Consider the following 17,485-nt stretch of genomic DNA (forward strand, 5'->3'; position numbering starts at 1 on the left):
AGTCGGCCTGGCCGTAGTTCCCGCGAACCCGCCGGTGGGCGGGGCCGCGCCTGCGCAAGTCGCCCTCCCCCCCCCCCACCACCACGCGCTCTGTTCTCCGCTGGCGGCGCGCACCGCCCGATGCGCAGCCGGCCTCCCTGAACTAAGTCAGCCGGCCTCCCTGAACTAAGTCACTGCTAACGGGGGATGGGAGGGCTCCTTCAGGCACTAGCTGGGGTTCCTCCGCTGAAAACCTCTAGGTGTTACCCAGGAGTCAGTTCGCGGGAGACGACTGCATAAATTATTATACTCTCCTTTAATCTATCAATTTTCAAACTCACAACAGCTGGTCCAGATAATTTAAATGGTCCCCGTTGGAGGCCACTGGGGAACTGCAGACACACTGGGCAGCTCAACGCAAGGCTGTCCCTGTCACTGATATTGAAACTGTTCCATTTTAAGACTTCTAGGGTTAATCTCTGCACAGAGATCCTCCTGGGAAGCTAGAATAACACGGGATATTATAAAAGTTGGAACCGAAGATGAGCTTGGAACAGTGACAGTCTTTATTCCTGAACCTTCATCCCGGACCCCTCCATCTCTACAGACGGACCCAATTCTTCTGGACCCAGGAGAGCCATCCTCCCTCCTTTCCCCGCAGCTGGGAATTCTCCCGTGGGGATCCTGGCTTCTCACGACTCCTGGGGGCCAGCCCGTCCATCCCTCTCTCTCCTCAGGGTCACGTCCAGAACATGAGCTGGCAGGAGGGACGGGATCACGGGGATGATGCTAGCCTGCACTAAGTCCGCTCCACTTTCAGGAAGGTAATGCTAGATGCAGATTCTGAGTCAGCCGGTCTGGGAGCCAAGAGCCTGCCTCTCTAGCAAGCCCCATGGCAGGCGCTGCTCCTGCCAGGCCTTGAGCAGGTAGGAGGCTGGCCACAGCTCCGGGACCTGCAGAGCCCCCACCTCCCAGTTGTCTGCACCTCCGGGGGCTGCTCAGCTGCACTTTAACCTTACAAATAACACTGACAGTTTTACCAACAAGAATGTGTTCATTGGAAAACAGCAGAGAATTGCAGCCCATGAAAAGGAGCCTGCAGGAAAACTGAAACCATAGGCAAGTCAGGAGAACAGAGCAGAGGAGGCCCTTTTATAGAGGAAAGGGGGCGTGGGGTTGTTGTAAAAACAGTCCATTGGAGTAAACTGGGAGCTGGAAGTGGAGTGGCCTCTCACTGACCAGGCTGCCCCTGGGAGAGGAGGAAACCTTCCTTCCTCAGCTGGGTCTGCAGGTGCCCGGGAGGGACAGGCCTGAGGGCTCCCCCTGCTGGCCTCCAGACTCCACTGGGAAGGAGAGTCCTTTTGTGAACTTCCACAACATCAATGCGCACACGTGAACTTACCAAAAAGGCAGAGGCGCGGAGCTGGTTAGACCCGACAGTGTTGCAGCCTGAGCTGCAAGGAGGAGCTGTGAGCACAGACCCCCGGTGGCAGCAGGGGCCCGAGCACACGCACCGTGGGTGCACAGCCCCCGTCACAAGAGCCCCAGTGGATGCTGTGCCCTCCCGCTGTAGGGAAAGTGCTACACCCAGCTGGGCCGCATTTTCACTTTCCTGCTCCTGGATGGAGGCGGTCTCCACCGAGCCCTAGGGACCAGGGACGGGGTCTGGCAGGAAAGAGCAGCTCGTCTCCTCCATGTGGCCCTGCAGAGCTGGCACCAGAGGTCTGAGTGAGCTCCCCGAGAGCACCATCCAGTCCCAGCCCCAGGGATCCCCAGGCGTCCCCCTCCAAGGTCAGAGTGCACAGAGACTCCGGGGGCAGGCGGCCAGGGCTGGGGTCCGTGCGGGCTGGGGCGTGGTGAGCACTCCAGCAGCCCTGCTCACTCATCCCCCCAGCACAGAGAGGCCAACAGGCAGGTGGCCCCAATCCCTCTGCATGACCCAGGATACAGTATAAACACTTTCAATTCAGAGTTCAGATTTAATCCATACTTTTATCGTAGAAAACCTCATTTTTTCATCTCTAAATCTACCATCAAAACTGTATTAAAAATATAAATATCGGTCACACAAAGTTCCAGTCTATAAAAACGACCCCATTCACCTCTCCAGAGAGGCGTTTCCAACAGTAGAAGAGCAGCGTTCATTCGGCCCACACCACGCAGGCCCCGGGCCGAGTGCCGGGCCGAGTGCCAAGCCGGTGCTGGCCCGGGAGCGGGCGGCCAGCCCCAGTGCTGCAGCCGTGTTTGGCGCCTACAGGAAGTCGCTGTCTCTGCACCGCCCTCCCACTCGCTTCCCGGGCCCAGGCCACGGGGCTCCGTCTCTTTGGGGGTCTTAACCGAAACAAGCAGGGTTGGGAACGTGGCCGGCCCTACACCAGCTGCCCATCCCCGTCCCCCTGTCCCGTGCCGAGCAGGTGCAGAGAGTCGTCATCGGACGCGTCTGCTTCCTCGTCGCTTCCCAGCGGTTCTGAGGGGCGTTTCAGGCCCCGCTGCTTGGACACGGCCAGAGCGTACTGGATGTTATAGCGGTTCCAGTCACACCTGTTCAAAGTGCACAGGAGTCCCGTCAGGAAAAGCGACAGCTTTTCTCTCCTATCAAGACTCTGGCTCACCTGGCGCCCAAGCACCTTCTCTGTGACCCCGAGAGCGACTGGCCACGGCGACCCACGCGGCCTCCCCAGTCCCACCAGAGCCCGAGGAAGAGGCTGCTGCACAGCTTCACGGCCATGAGCAGAGAGGGACACCTGGGCTCAGTTCATTCCCCACGTGAACAAAGTAAAGAGAAAAATCACACCCTCGTTTCCCGTAGGAAACCAGCCGGTAAGAACGAGCTAAAGGTAAAGGACTAACGAGGAAACCATCGTCCCTGCAGGAAACCTCAACAAAATCCAGGTTTGGCAACATAACTAGAGCCCCCCCGCTCCCGGATTAATACATAACAGCTAGCTGCGCCCTATGCATCAGCAGCAAATCACTACGCGCAGGAGTCCCGGGAACGACGCATTGACAGGAATGCCAAGTTACAAGGAACCGGTCTCACGGGAGGCACTCGGTCTCTCAGACTGAGCTCTGCAGACTCACGGAGGCCTCAACAAAGAGCAGGCCCTCCCGGGCACATGGCAGAACTGACGCAGGCCCCCCACGCCCCCACGGCGTCCCAGCGGGTGGTCAGGACTCTCAGAAGAAAAGCCTCCAGGAGGAAGGCCTTGTTCTAGGCTCCTAAAGACTGAGAAAGTCGTCAAAGACAGAACAGGCCTCTGCCTACGGACACTGGGCAGACACCCGCAAGGGCAGGGAACACGCCTCTGGAGATGGAGTGGGGACACCTGGCCACGGGCGCCGAAGACAGCCCCGGACACCCCAGGCTCTCTGTGCCCACTGCTTTCACTGGGACAGCGCTCTCTTTTCAACTCCCGGCCACGCCTGAAGCTGGCCCACCTCGAGTCCCACCGTGGGGCAGCCCCCCATGTGGAACCAGCTGGGGATGGGGCCACCCCCGCCCTGCCCGCCAACCATGCCGGCAACACGTACAGCTTGGAGACGTCGTCCAAGTGCCGCTGGATGCTCTTCTGAAGGAACTGAACGGCCGGCAGCACCTTCCCCACTCTGCAAAGGAGACCTGCCTCAGTGCACGGCCTCAGCCAAACGCCGCGCGGCCCCTCTCGTGGGCGTGCACACAGCCCCCCCTCTGACCTACACAGCCCAGCCGAGGGGCAGGACTCACAGCCGACCGCGCGGGGAAGCGCATCTTACCTGGACTTCAGCTTCTGCCCGTGCACCAGGAGCAATTTCTGAGTCCATATGAGGTAGAATTCCAGGTGGCGAGACACTTCAAAGGATGAAGCTAAGAACTCCAGCGCTTTCTCCACGTACAACTCAGGAAGCGAGGAGCTGACAACTTCGACTGTGGGAAAAGGAGAAAACTGGGCTCACTTTGCAGAGAACTCTGCCGTCAGGAGAAAAGGGGAGGACGGCTCTGCAGGGACCCGAGAGCCTACCCGCCAGGCACAGACGCGGGTGCTCACGGCCCCTCCTGGGCCCCGTCCCGGCGCTCACCCTCGTCCCAGGGCACCGACTCTAGCACCTCTTGCAGCAGCTTCCTCTCGTTGAGCCGGAAGGCCAGGAGGATGGCCCTGGTGTAGTCCTGCTGGCGCACGGCCGCCCGAATCCGCACGGGGGTGACGCCGGTGTCCAATTCAAATGGGTCAAACAGCATCTGGGCGTCCAGGGAGTAGACGAGGAGCCCCTCGGTGGTGGTGGCCGCCCAGCAGCGCCCTGGGAAACCAAGCCGTCGAGGGCCTTCCTAAACACCGGTTTTCACTTTTCCCCACTTTTTTAAAGAACAGGTAGCGGGTATGTCCTCGTGACCCCAAGCGCGATAGCAGGAAAGGTGCACGGGGATGCCTTCCTCCCACTCCCGCCCCAGCCGCCGGCTCCTCTGGGAGGGGCGCCGGGTCGCTGGGGGGAGCAGACACGCCCGTGCACGCTCCACGCCGTCTGCCTGCACCAGCCCCGGCCAGCTCCTCCGTGAGGGCGCACACTCGTCTCTGCGGGCCACGCGGCCTCTGCCGAGACGCTGCAGCGGCACCGCGGGGCCCAGGGAAGACGCACAACGAGCACGGCGGTCCGGAAATCCCAGGCGCCCGAACGAGGGGCTGCCGGAGTCGTCCCCGGCCACGGTCTGCAGCCCGGCTCGCACAGCGGCACACGGCCAGACACTGCGGCCTGCTGCTCCCGTCACTCGCTCGATGCGGGGGAGGGCCAGCCATCACCCCGCAGACAAGCCCGCCACCAGCCTCTGTCCTGCTCGCCCCGCGGGACCGCATTTACCTAATGGTCCCAGGCCCCATGGGCACAGACCCTCCCCCGCGGCCCCTCCGACGACTACACACCTGAGTGGTGCTCAGGGCGGGTGCCCGCCTCCCCGCTTCAACGCCCAGCGGGTCTGAGGCCACCCCCTTCAGTGTCCTCTGAAGAACAGCAGGGCCCAGGGCCAGCCAGAAGCTGTGCCCAACCTTGTCCCTGAGAGCAGAGGTGACAGGCCCACGGTGTGCACCCTGGGCCCGGAAGCCCAGCAGGACTGACCCCCACCCTTCCCAACACCAACAACCTGCTGCTCGGGGCTCACCGGTGGGAGAGAAGCGAAGCGACGTCACCCTGATTTCAGGCTTGAAGTGCCGAGAGCTCATGTCACCTGGAAAACAGGGCGGCACCTCCCTTACCACTCACCGGACAAGGGGAGGGCCCCCCTGCTGCTCTGGTCCCGTCAAGAGCAGCGGCCCTGCCCCCAGCCTTCCCACTCTGTCTGCACATGCAGCAGATGAGTCCTGGCCCAGGGCCCCAGCAGCTGTTTCCTGGGCACCGCAGGCCTTCACAGACGAGCCCTTGGAGCCCCCGCTCCCAGGAGCGTCCACTCAGCTTGGCCAGCAGACATCTGGCAAAGGCCTCAGCCCAGCCCCAGGGCTGTGAGGCAGGGTGGCTCCAATCCCCACCAGCCCATTTTGCCCAGCACTTTGTGCAGTGCACAAATCACGCAACTGCACAAGGCAGCTCTGTGCAGTGGAAGCTCATCCTCACTGGGCATCATGTGAATCCTTTCTGCAAATTTATTTTCATATCTGCTGCTTAAAGGATGATATGTTCCTGTAGTATAAAATTCAATGACACGCAAATCATCTGAGAAAAGTCGGGCTCCTCTCTGAAGACCACCTATCTCCTCAGAAATACTCTGCTGGGAGCTCTCGACCTCAGGATGACCAACACTTTGGGGCTGCGTCCTCATGGGTCCAGCAGACCCCCTGGTCTCCCCACACTCAATGCCCACAGCACCTGCTCTGCTCAAACTGTGACCATCAAAATGTCTCCAGACAGGCTGAGAACCACCTCTGCACATCACTGAGGAGTTAGGGACCTGTTTTCATTAAGAGATGCCCGAGAACACGTGTGGCACAAGCAGGGGCTGCTCCAGGCCCGCATCGATGGTGCAGTCCTCCCCCCATCACCCAGCTGGTCGCTGAGGTGCCCCCGCTCCCCCACATGCAGGCTGGGCTCCTGGGCACTCGGAGTGGCATGAGCCAGGGCTGGAATGAGCTGGCCCAGGCCGGCACCAGCAGGGAGGCCAGCACCGTGGGGGGGTGGGGAGGCCGGCAGCAGGGGAAGTGGACGGGGCAAGGCAGCTGCGTGTCCAGGGCCCGCACACCGACTTTCTAGCTGGCGGATGTCCCCTCCTGATGGTCTACCAGGGCCTAAGGGCCCCCCGTTTCTTGCCCTGTCCCCGTGAGGGGTGTGCCCCACTTGGGTCTCCTCGACTGCCAGCCCCCTGACCCTGGAGCCCTCCTTGTGGCCCACGTGGGGGCGAGCGCGAGGCACAGGGTTGGGCGGCAGCCAGAGAGCAAAGCCACAGGCCCAGACAGGCAAGGGGGCCGCAGGCCACCCGTGTGGGACAAGAGCTCCCGGACACAATCACCGTGGCCCCAGTAGGAGAGCAAAGCCGCTGTCACCCAGGAAAAGTGGGTGGTGGGCAGGGCAGCCTGCTGCGGCTGGGGCTTTGGGGGACACGAGGGGCCCTCCGCTCACCTTTCTTTACACCTGGCAGTGGTATCACAACTCCGTCCTCCACCCCAGCATCTTGATCGATTAGCGCCAGGTTGCCAAACTCCGTCATTTTCCTTCGGTTCAAAAACTCCTAGAAGGACAAAATCCCAGGTGTCTCGCCCATCAGGTGGAGGGCATGAGCCCGGCCCCCAGCCCCTGCCTGGCTCACGTGCCACAAACACCAGAGGAGAAACACCCACGGGACACGCGGATCCCGAGACAGCGACAAGCCCGTCCTCACCCCGTGTGAGAAGGAACCTGCCCTCAGAGCCTGCTACAAGGGGGCTCGGGCCCCGCTGCCGCCTCCACGGGGCTCGGACTCTGACGCAGCCCTGACAAGGGCCCTCGTGAGCCTCTGCGGGGCCGGCATACCCGGGGGCGTCTGCTCGCTTAGCCTGCCCGTCCTCAGGAAGCGGCGAGCATGCGTGCCCCCGGAGTCACTCAGGAGGGGGCGGGCCTCGCCCTGCAGCGGGGCTGGGGTGCGTGGAGGGCAGGGCCAGGCCCGGCAGACCTGCGTGCTCCCTCACCTCCATGGCGTCCAGAGAGAGGTTACAGGAGATCTCAAACTTCTTCCTGAGGATCTGCTCCTTGACGTGATAGATGCACACGAACTTGGACATCCCTCCCGCCAGGACGCTCTGGCCGTCCGCAGAGTAGCACAGAGTGGTGAAGGCCCTGAAGCAGAGAGGACACGAGGGTAGTCACCACCCAGAGCCCCCCGACGTGCGGTGCTCCCCCCGAGCCCCAGAGGGCAAACAGCACCCCCAGCATCCTCGGCAGGGCTCCGGCCCGGGCCTCACAAGACGCCGTCACCTGCTCTGCTCCGCGGCCACACCACCCCCAGGAGGGACCTCCCCAGAGACACGACCCTTTCACGGGAGGCCCACGTGGCTCAAGGGGCAGGGTTTCCTTGTCGAAGCCAGAAGGACAAGGAGGCCACCTCGCCTGCCACGCGCACAGTGGCCCCTGGCAGGGGTGCCGGCTCGGCCCCCCGCGAGCAGAAGCTGGGCACACACCGGCCCGGCTGCTCAGGGCATGTGTGACAGCGTCACGTGCGACAACAGAGAGCACCAACAGCAGAAGGAAACCAAACAAGACTTCGTCAAATCTGAACACGTCCATGCTCCAAAGACCCCGTCAACAATGAAAGGAGCCCTCAGGGCAGAAAGAGGGATTTCCAGCCCCAGATCCGTCGAGCCTCGCCCATCTCAAATACATGAACTCTCACGACGCCGCAGTGAAGACAAGCCAATTCCGGGAGCAGATGCCCCGGACGGGCCTTCTCCAGACCCTGCGTGCGAACGAGAAGACGCTGGACGGCGCCAGCCTTCAGGAACCGAGGCAGAACCTCGCGCACACAGCACCCCACACGCGGCCCCGAAGGGCTGTCGTTTAAACGCCACGCAGGAACGGGTGTTGCTGGTGTGTGGGGAAGCGGCCCTGTGGGTGGCGCAGCCACTTTGAAAAACGCTCCAGTTCCTCACAGAAGCGAACCCTGGAACTTCCAAGACACACACACCCCGAAAGACGTGAGGACAGATGCGCTCACAGACGCTGGTCCCTACCCGCTCCCGAAGCCCAAGCGGCGTGAGGACACAGAGGCCGACTAATCACACCCCGACGCAGGCTCCGTGCCCCCCCCCCGGGGGAAGAGCCCGGTGACCGCACAGGCCCCCAGGCTTCGGGGCAGGACCCACCGCACCCGCTCGCCGACGCACTCACTTCCCCTTGGCTGAGTGCTTGGCGGTGACCTTATCCAGCTCCTTCCTGCCCGTCTTGAGGTCATGCCTGCCCTCGATGGAGCCCGTCTGCACGGCGTTCTCAGGGTCCCAGAAGGTGATCTGGGAGTTCAGGGTGGCCACAGCCAGCTCCGCACCGTCAGGGCGAAAGGTCACGGCCAGAGCTGAAAAGAGACGCGTCATCAGGGCCAGAGGAAGAGCCGAGGCCCCAGCAGGCGGCCGCGCCCCCCATGCCCTCACCCAACCTCAAGCCAGAAAAGCCAGGCAGGCCCCAGCACCCCGAGTCAGCGCCCGACGGGTGGGGGCCCCCAGCTCTCCCCAGAGAAGCTCCACCCCCAGGCCCCAGCCACCTCGGGGGGGCGGGGGCAAGAGGGTCCGGGTGGGGTCCCGGGACAGGCACAAGGCCAGCCTGCTGGGAGGGCATGGGCGAGAGACAAGGCCGGGCAGGGGAGAGGCACCCGGAGATCACGAGAGGTGCTTCTGACAGAGCTGCAGGACAGACCAGAGACAGACTAGCTGGAGGCCCCGCAGAGACCCAGGCTGTCCACCGGCTGTAAAAGCACGTCCCAGAGCCGGGGGGGGCGGACAAGCAGCGACACCGTGGAGGCCCGCGGACCCCAGGGGCCCACGATGCACCCGTGAGGCGTGTGGGGCAAGACGGCTTCACCCACACACACAGATGCTGGGACCCCAGGTGGCCTCCTGCGCCTACAGTCGCCTCGGGATCCTCCCCAAGGCTCTGCCTGACAGAGCACCGGCTGCTCCTCAGGGACGGCGGCTCAGGATGGAGCGCCCGGCTCGCTCTCCTAGAGAGGAGCCTGACGCCGGGTGACAGAACAGGGCCACCAAGGCGGGTGGATGAGGCTCCCTCCCCGGGTGACACTTTGTACCCGCGTCCCCCGTGCACCCACCGTCCGAGCTTAGGCCCAGCGTCTCCGTCGTCCTCCAGCTGTCCGCCATGTCCCACAGGCGCACGGTCCTGTCCCAGGACGCACTGGCCAGAACCGACCTCACGGGGTTAAAGCACAGGCTGCTGACGGGGCCCTCGTGACCAGACAGGACCTAGGGCGCCCAGAGAGGGGTGGGAAGAAACAGCCTCAGGGACCATGCGCGTACCAGGCCCGCACACCGAGGCTGCGGAATGGGCGGGCTGACAGGGGTCTCACTGTCAGCGCAGGAGGGGAGGAGCTGCAGCCACAACACGCTGCTGCTCGGCCCCTCAGGTCCGCAAAGGTGCCCTCCCACGTGGGGCTGTGCCCCCCCAGCCCCCAACACGCAGCCCTTACGTCCAGGAGCCTGCCTGTCTGCATGGACCAGATGAAGACCTCGAAGGAGTCCTGGGCGCCGGCAGAAACGACCTCCCCGCTGCAATCCACAGCCACGCAGGAGAACTGGGTGGGCCGCGGGGACGTGAAGGTGCGGAAGTTCCGGTACCTGCCCGAAGACAACAGTCTGGCTGGCACAGCTCACAAAGCCCCGAGGGCTCGGGCTTGCCCTGAGCCTGTCTATACCACGTGCTTCCTGGCAAGCCCACGACCCCTCAGCCCCACTATCACGGCCCACCCAGAGGACTGAGCAGGAAGGTCACCTGTGAAGGTCAAAGGCACGCACAGTCCCGTCCATGGAAGAGCTCACAATGACATAGCCAGTGGCCGTGAAGGTCACGCCGGTGACCCCACTCGAGTGCTCCGTGAACGTGACGAAGCAGAACCCGCTGAGGGTGTTCCACACCTTGACCTGCAGCGGGAAGGGCGTGAGGAGCGGGGCTGGCCACAGCTCAGGAAGGCGCGCACACACGCGCGTGCACACACGGGTCGCCCCAACCAGGGCCCCCCCCAGACGTGCACGCACCTGCCCCTCAGCCCCACGGCCCCGCCAGCCCCTCGCCAGCCGGGATACCGCAAGGCACAGCAAACACGCGCCCACAGCACACGGCTGCCCCCACGCACCAACCCACAGCCGAGCGGCTGCATGCGTGCAGGCCGAGCCGGGAACAGAGAAACCGACGGCCCGCCCTCCCCACCCAGCTCCAGGTAGTCTGTGAACATCTTCTCACGAGCCCGGACGCAGCAGGCGAGCCCGTGGGCCCCAGGCTGAACCCCGGAGTCGGGGCCTGGCTCTCCCTCCCTGGGGCGCAGCAGGACGACACGCCACGCCCCCCCCAGCCCAGGCCCCAGCCCTTGCCGCCCGCCGAGCCCCACCTTGCCGTCATCACTGCCGGTGACGATGTACTGCCCGTCGGGGGAGTAGGCCAGGGACGCCATGCTGTGGAAATGGCCCTGCTGCTTGAGCACGTAGGACTCACTCTGCCACTCCCACACCAGCAGCTGGCCCAGGCCTGCAGGGCACACGGGTCATGGGCACCAGCACCCTGGCCTCAGACCCCGCAAGGCCAGCGCCCCCACCACCCTGAGAGCGGGCACCCCGCAGACTCCGACCTCCCGAGTCACAGTCCCGCAGGCACCTGCCGGTGGCTCAGGCTACAAGGCGGTCGCCCCTCAGAGGAGCGCCGGTTCTGCGCGCCCACGGCTCCCTCCCACAGGACCCACTGTGCTTGCTCGCACCGGGCCGTGGGAGGGGCTTCTCCCGGGAGCTGGCGGGCGAGGGGGGGCCACGGTCAGCGGTCGGAGAGCAGCTCTATTCTCGTTCTCGTACGACCCCGCGCTGAGACGAACCTGAGCAGCCAAAAGCGATCCAGTCTCCAGAGCCGTTGACAGCGATGGAAGCGATCCTCTGGTCAGAGACGCTGAGCGGGAGAGCACGCCGTCTGAAAGGCGGGCAGGCGGCACCGCGAGCCCGTGTCCTCCGCCCGCCTGGCCGTTCCACGGCCCTCACCCCGCAGCGGGACACACACGGCGCAGCCCAACACCGCCCGCCATCGGCCTGTGGGGTCAGCGAGCACACGCGGGCCCCCCCGGCACCGGGTGGGGCGCTCACCTCAGGGAGTGGATGAGGTTGAACTCGGGGAGCTCGTGAAGGTGGAAGATCCCAGAGGCAAAGCCAGTGACCAAGAGGTGGGTCTTCTTGTGAAACGCCGCGGCTGTCAGGTTGTTAAAATCTCCCTCTTTATTGAAAAAGTACCTAAGCAGGTGGGAAATCAGAGGAGCTGTGGACAGAGCGCCAGACAGCCAGGCTGATCTCAGCCTGCACCCAGCCCCCCCGGGACCCCCAGGCCATAGGCCACGGGCCCCGGCTCTACACAGGACCCGCGGCCCTGCTGCCCTGGCCTCTCATTCCCTCTCGCCCGAGGACTCCCCCCTCGCCCCACCCCGGGCCTCCCTGACCCTGCACCTGGGACGCGAGGCAGTCTCCCAGCCTGCCCCCCAGGACGGGCCTGCTCTCTGCGCCTCCGCGTCACGCTAGCCTCGAGGGTGCGAGGCCCCCGCCACCCCCCAGGGGGACACCTACTTCGCCAGCCGAGAGTATTTCACTTTTCCCTGCTGCTCCTCGGCAGCCGGCGTGGCTTTCCCCCGGACGGTGGTCTCCTCCTCCTCCTCCTCTTCATCCTCCTCCTCTGCCCCCTGCAGCAGCTCCGCCTTCCAGCCCGTGGGGGCCTTCAGCCGCAGGCCCTCGGGGGGGGTGTCACACTGCCACACGCACAGGGCTCCGTCCTGGCTGAGCGTGTACAGCTGTAAAAGGAAGTGTCTGAGACTGGGGGCGGGTCACCCTGACACCAGCCCCCACCAGCCACGCGGCGGACCCACGGTCTTAGCTTCCCCCGTCCCACCACAGCCTGCCCCGAGCGCTGGCAGAGGCGATGCCCAAGGGACAGCCACAGGTGCCACTGCTTCCTAAACACCCCCAGGTAACTTGGGAGGGTGCCTGTGTCTACAAGGGGAGGCCTGGCGCGTGGCTGCGATCTGGGATGCCACCGGGCAAGCGAGACGCTCCAGACACAGGGACATACGTCTAGGCTGCTGGATTCGAAGAAGCAGGCCACGATCACGTCCTTGTGTCCCCCCAGCGCGTAGTAGATGAGGTTGTCCCAGCGCTCAGCTCCAAACACCCACGTGGACATGTCTTTGCTCCCGACCGCAAAGCACCTGGACAGAGAAGACAGGGAGCGTCCTCAGGGCTCACGGTGGAGTGCCAGCCAAGCACACGGGAGTCGCCCAGGGTTGGACCAGCCGGGTCTGCCGGGCCTGCATCTCCCGCCGAGCGTCGGCTGCATCCATCCGTGTTGCTCAGGGAATGAGTCACTACCCCTCCTCACAAAGCAGTCCCTCACGGGACGGCAGCCCAGGGGAGCACTGAGAGCCGACCGCCAAGCCCATCAGTGCCACATGGGGAGCCCTGCTCCTCACGCCTCCCCGATTCCCTGTGACCCCAACCTGAGGGAACCCTGCTTACGGCACAAACACGGCCAGACGCAGGAATAGGCGGCGCCTCGCTGAAGAGGCGGGAAGGCTTGGTGGCAGGGCACCCCACCCCCGCCCCCGGGGTGGTCCGCCGTACAAACCCGCACCGACCACCAGCCCCCACCTCTCCCTGCGCAGACTGCGGGCAGCTGAGCACGAGCCAGCAGCCTTTCAGGGCGGTGAGGGGTGCAGCCGTAAGAGGACGGGGCCGGCCCCCCTGCTGGGAGAAGCCCCCCCCCCCAACCCTCCCACGGACACAGCTGCTCCGGACATTTGGCGGAATGGATTCTAGCACCCTCGTCAAGCTCCCGACCCTGCGCTCTGGTTTCCCACGACAGATGCCAGGCTGGTGCAGGCCCAACTCACAACCAGGAGCCCAAATGGCCTCCAGCCCCACAGGACGCTCAAGAGAAACCACTACAAAAGGCAACTTTGGGATTCGACAAGAATTTCCAAGGCTCCCCATCCAACAAGAGGCTGGTTACAGGGGTTCCCCCCCGGCCCCGCCCCCGGGCCTTACCTGGAGTCGTCTGTCCAGTCGATGCACGTGGTCTCATCGTACGGCCCAAAGTAGGTTTTGTCCAGGACAAACGCGTTGAATTCCCGCTTCCTCCCAGGGGCATGGTACATCTGAGCGATGTTGCCTTTTGTGACGACGAACTTCCTGCCGCAGAAACGGGGGCCATCAGGATCTAACACCCGCGCAGTCCCAAGACCAGCTCAGAGCCTCTGAGGACAGCGCCCCTGCCGTAAGCAGCTTCCTATGAGAGGCGAACGTGGGGGCCAGCCTCTCCATAGCCCCCGACCCCCGTCTTCTCCTGCAGGGACCCTGAACCCAGCCGCCCCACTGCCATGGAGCTCAGACGCCCCCGACACTCCCGCCAGCTTGGGGGACAGACGTCAAGGCCAGGCCCCACTTGGGACAGCCCTGGGGGAGCTGGAAGGACAACACGGGTTCCACACAACGGGCGCAGAGGATGGCCACTGCTTTCTACGGGGTTTCTGAGGCTGGACGTGGGATGGGGGCTCACAGCTGAAACCCAGAGCCGCCCCCTCCACGGCACATCCAGGTCAGCCTGGGTATGAGCAACCCGGGAACGAGCCCCCCTCTCTCCTGGGGCCCTTGAACCCGGAGCAAGGCTGGGTCTGGTCAGGACCCCGTCTGCACACATTCTCCTCACTGTGGACCTCGAAGCTGGGGGTCAGTGCCACTCAGAGCCAGGGGCGCCTTTGTGGCTCTGCTGTCTGGAGGCCACAAGACCCTCTGAAGACCCTGACTGTTCTGGAAGCGGTTTTGGTCGAGAACCTTTAGAAGCTCCCACTCAAGACGGGAGCACCAGCCCCAGCGGAGGAGAGCAGAGGCTGCGGCCACGTGGGCCTGCAGGAGCCCAGAGTCCACACCGACAGACTGTCCCCAGCCCAGAGAGGGCATGAGCACAAACTCCGTCGCCGACACCTCCGCTCGGAAGAGCCCCCGAGCCCTGCTGCGCCCATCGTGGAGCCTGGGCTCGGACAGCACCCTGCCCCAAGCTCCAGGCCCCTACCTGCCATCAGGAGAGAAGGAGACACTGTGCACCGAGCCCTTGAAGTGGAAGTGGTGAAGCACGGACCTGCACACCAAGCTGACCAGCAGTGCGTCCCCCCCTGCAGTGAGGGAGAGAGGCCAATGTGTAGTCGCCCCAGACAGGACGGCCACGGCCCAGCCCGGCATCACAGCCGGGCACGTCCACATCCGCCACACATGCCCTCACCCCAAAGCCCACTAGGGTCCCAGGCAAGGAAGCAACTGGGGGAGAGGACTGGGGGGCCTAGATCCCCAGAGGGACTTGGTGTTGGCCTTGAGTCACCATGACCCCTGCCCTGCCGGTCCCCCCAACTGTCTGCACTGCAGCCTCCTGGTCGAGGGTGCCTACCTTCATCGACGATGATGGCCAGGCGGCCGTCTGGGGACAGCCCTACACACCTGATGTTGTACCGAGTAGCCAAGGGCAGAGTGTTGGATTTGTTGCTAAAAGACAAAAACCACAGCTGTGTAGCTGGTCGCAGTCATAAGACGAGGAAGGGGCGGCCTCGGGCCACCCACCCCTTACCCCCCTTCTGTCCCTGGCCAGCTCCAGGGCCAGAGCACACAGCTCGTCCCCAGCTCCCTGCTGGAGAAGAGGAAATAAGACCAGGTTCCTGGAGAAAATTTGGCAAAGCATATTCAAAACCTTAAAAATGGGCTTTGGTTTGCGGCGTCTGGTGGCTCAGTCGGTTGAGTGTCCGACTTTTGATTTTGGCTCAAGTTGTGAACTCCGGGTCATGGGATGGAGCCCTGGGTCAGGCTCCGTGCTCAGTGAGGAGTCTGCTTGAGGTTCTCTCTCCTTCTCCCTCTGCCCCCACCCACACGCATGTGCACACACGCTCTCTCACACAAAAAAGTAAATAAAAGGCGGGGGCTTTGGTTGTCCATTTTGTTGTAGAAGTGCGTCCCAAGAGGATTCCACAAATGTTACGAAGTCCCCGCTGAAAACGAGCTAAATGTTCAACAGAAGGAATTAACCATAAGAACTGCACAACCCCGTAAAACTGTCCTTACAAGATGGGAAAATGTGCAAAAATGGGAAAATAAGTAATATGAAAAACAAGCAACCGTTGGCTCGGGTTCTGACTTTGTTCCTTATTACTTTACTTCCTAGTTCTCCCTCACCGAGCGTGTGGTCCTTACTCCAGGCCCGTGACAATCTCGCCTGCTGGCCCAGGGTACCCCGCCCAGGCACTGCTCTCGGGAGCTTCAGGAAGTAAGCCCCGGACAGGATGGGGCCCATCGTCCCACTGTACAGACGCGGAGGCAGAACCTGCAGAGCAGGACGCAAATCCAGGCAGCCACGGCGACAGGAGGTTCTCACCCTGGCCACGTGACTCTGGGAAGGGGTGACAACCGTTCAGGAGTCCTGCCCCTTGAGGAGGAAGGAACAGAGCCACAGGCTCGTCCGGGAGGAGAGCGAGACCGGCAAGCAGAACTGGGCTGCACTGAGCACCGCGGTGGCCCAGCGGGGGTCCAGGGCAGCCTCCAGACCCAGTACCTAGGTGACCGAGACCCCAGGGCTTAGCCAAGGGACTAGAGCAAACCAGTGCCACTACTGACCCGGCTGCTCTAAGTAACGGGGAGGTGGAGGGGGGCACTAGGAAGGGGAAGAGGAGGGAGACAGGTCAGCGTTTGCCCGCACGCTGTAACAGTAACAGCGACTGTAACACACTGCTGTTAGTCGTCTCAACACACTTACTTTTTAAGGTCAAATACAGTGACTCTATTTCCCACAGGACTGATCACTGAATTTCCATCGCACGTAAAATTCAAATTTCCACACCGGTAGACTGTCCCCAGCAAATTTGAAAACTGAAAAGGAAATAATCCATCTTAATACAATGAAAGCCCAAAATGTCTCAACTCCAGGAAAGGCTAAGTGAGGCCTCTGGTCCAGGAGACGGCACGGAGGCCCCTCCTCTCAGGCCCCTGGCCATTCCTGGGGTCCCTCCTGGGACATTTCTGGCCACCTATGCAGCCCAGGCTGGAGTGAGAGAGAAGGGTAAGTGAGCCCAATCCCCAGGGGCTCCAAGCCCCCAAAGAGGGTGAGGGCCACTGTGAGCATCTGGGGGGCTTCCATACACAGAAGGGGACCCACGTTGCAGAGGAAGAAAACCTGGAGCAAAGAACAGCACTCCCCCAGCATGTTGGGCTCAACGCTTCCCCAACAAAGTAACCTGCCGGAGTCCAATCCATGAACTCATCGGTTCGTTCAGTCATCAGACTGAAGGGTGCACTGGAAATGTCACTGTGCCCAGGGTCTGTGCCCTCGATGCCCTCCTATTCTACACAGGGCAGGCAGGGCAGGGAAGAGCTAATTACAGAGTGTGCGCAGTGCTTGGAAGACTGCATGAGAAGGGAGCTGGTTCGGAGGTGGGTCAGGGACAGACCCCTGGAGGGCCGCCCAGACCGGACCCTAGACGAAGGAGGGGGCAGGCCAGCGTCTGGAGCTGCAGGAGGGCACGGGGAGAAGCCTGGCCAGCTGACAAGGCTGTAAGCAGAGGCCTGCTGTGATCGATTCCCGTGTTTTCAGACCATGTTAATGACCGTGGGGACAACAGGGGAAGCAGGGAGCGAGCTAGGTGACGGCGTCCCGAACAGGCAGGTGGCCCCCGGAATGGAGAGGAGCCGGATACGGGAGGGCGGAGGGCCGCCACCCCGCGGCTCCAGGTTTGGGTCTCGGGGGAAGTGCGGGTGGCGCTGAAGAAGGCCCGCACTGTGGCCAGCGCCAGACCGAGCCGGAGACAGCAGGGACAGGGACGCGGCGTCAACCTCCAGCGTCCCCGCGCAGCGGGCGGCCGAGGGACCTGCCCGCAGAGGAAGATGAAGGCAGGCTCCCCGGCATGGAGCCGGGAACCGGGCCTTGAAGCCCGCGCGGGCCCGCCGCTGGTCACCCCGCCGGGGCTCCGTTCTCTCCCGCCCACACCTGACGCCTGAGGCCCGGGACCCTCTCCTTCCCGTCCGGGGATCGCCGCGCTCGGCCCCGAGGCCAGCCGCGCGGGTTCCAGGCGGACAGTGCGGCCCGGCGCGCGCGCGGCCAAGCCCCGCTCTCCGACCCGCCTCCGCTCCCCAGACCCTGCGCCGCGGACCCACCGACCCCGCACGGGCTCACCCGGTACGCGAACTTCATCGCGGCCGCCGCACGTGTGCCACCGCGCAGCCGCCGCGCCCCGCCGTCAGCCCCAAGGACGCACTTCCGGGACTGGCGGCCACCGCGCACCACAGCGCCCCCAGGAGACCCGGAGGGG

General features: G+C 63.6%; 1 protein-coding gene across 2 annotated transcripts; it reads right to left on the reverse strand.

Moving 5' to 3' along the window:
- Window positions 1-1,944: 1,944 nt before the first annotated feature.
- On the reverse strand, window positions 1,945-17,407 carry PWP2 (PWP2 small subunit processome component). Of its 2 annotated transcripts, XM_036098975.2 has the most exons (21): window positions 17,350-17,407; window positions 15,937-16,049; window positions 14,584-14,678; window positions 14,215-14,314; window positions 13,191-13,334; window positions 12,220-12,355; window positions 11,721-11,941; window positions 11,250-11,393; window positions 10,988-11,058; window positions 10,514-10,650; window positions 9,901-10,049; window positions 9,599-9,746; window positions 9,224-9,374; window positions 8,296-8,476; window positions 7,101-7,248; window positions 6,556-6,664; window positions 5,108-5,173; window positions 4,036-4,254; window positions 3,733-3,883; window positions 3,511-3,585; window positions 1,945-2,520 (listed from the first exon to the last, which is right to left on the reverse strand). In XM_036098975.2, exons 1-21 carry the CDS (start codon window positions 17,365-17,367, stop codon window positions 2,349-2,351), a joined length of 2,748 nt encoding a protein of 915 aa, XP_035954868.2. In that variant the 5' UTR covers window positions 17,368-17,407; the 3' UTR covers window positions 1,945-2,348. The 2 variants fall into 2 exon arrangements, 1 of the variants encoding a protein (XP_035954868.2); XR_013446121.1 differs by lacking the exon at window positions 1,945-2,520 and having other exon boundaries at window positions 4,064-4,254.
- Window positions 17,408-17,485: the final 78 nt, after the last annotated feature.

This window comes from Halichoerus grypus, chromosome 1 (assembly GCF_964656455.1).
Source record: "Halichoerus grypus chromosome 1, mHalGry1.hap1.1, whole genome shotgun sequence".
NCBI classification, from domain to species: Eukaryota; Metazoa; Chordata; class Mammalia; order Carnivora; family Phocidae; genus Halichoerus; species Halichoerus grypus.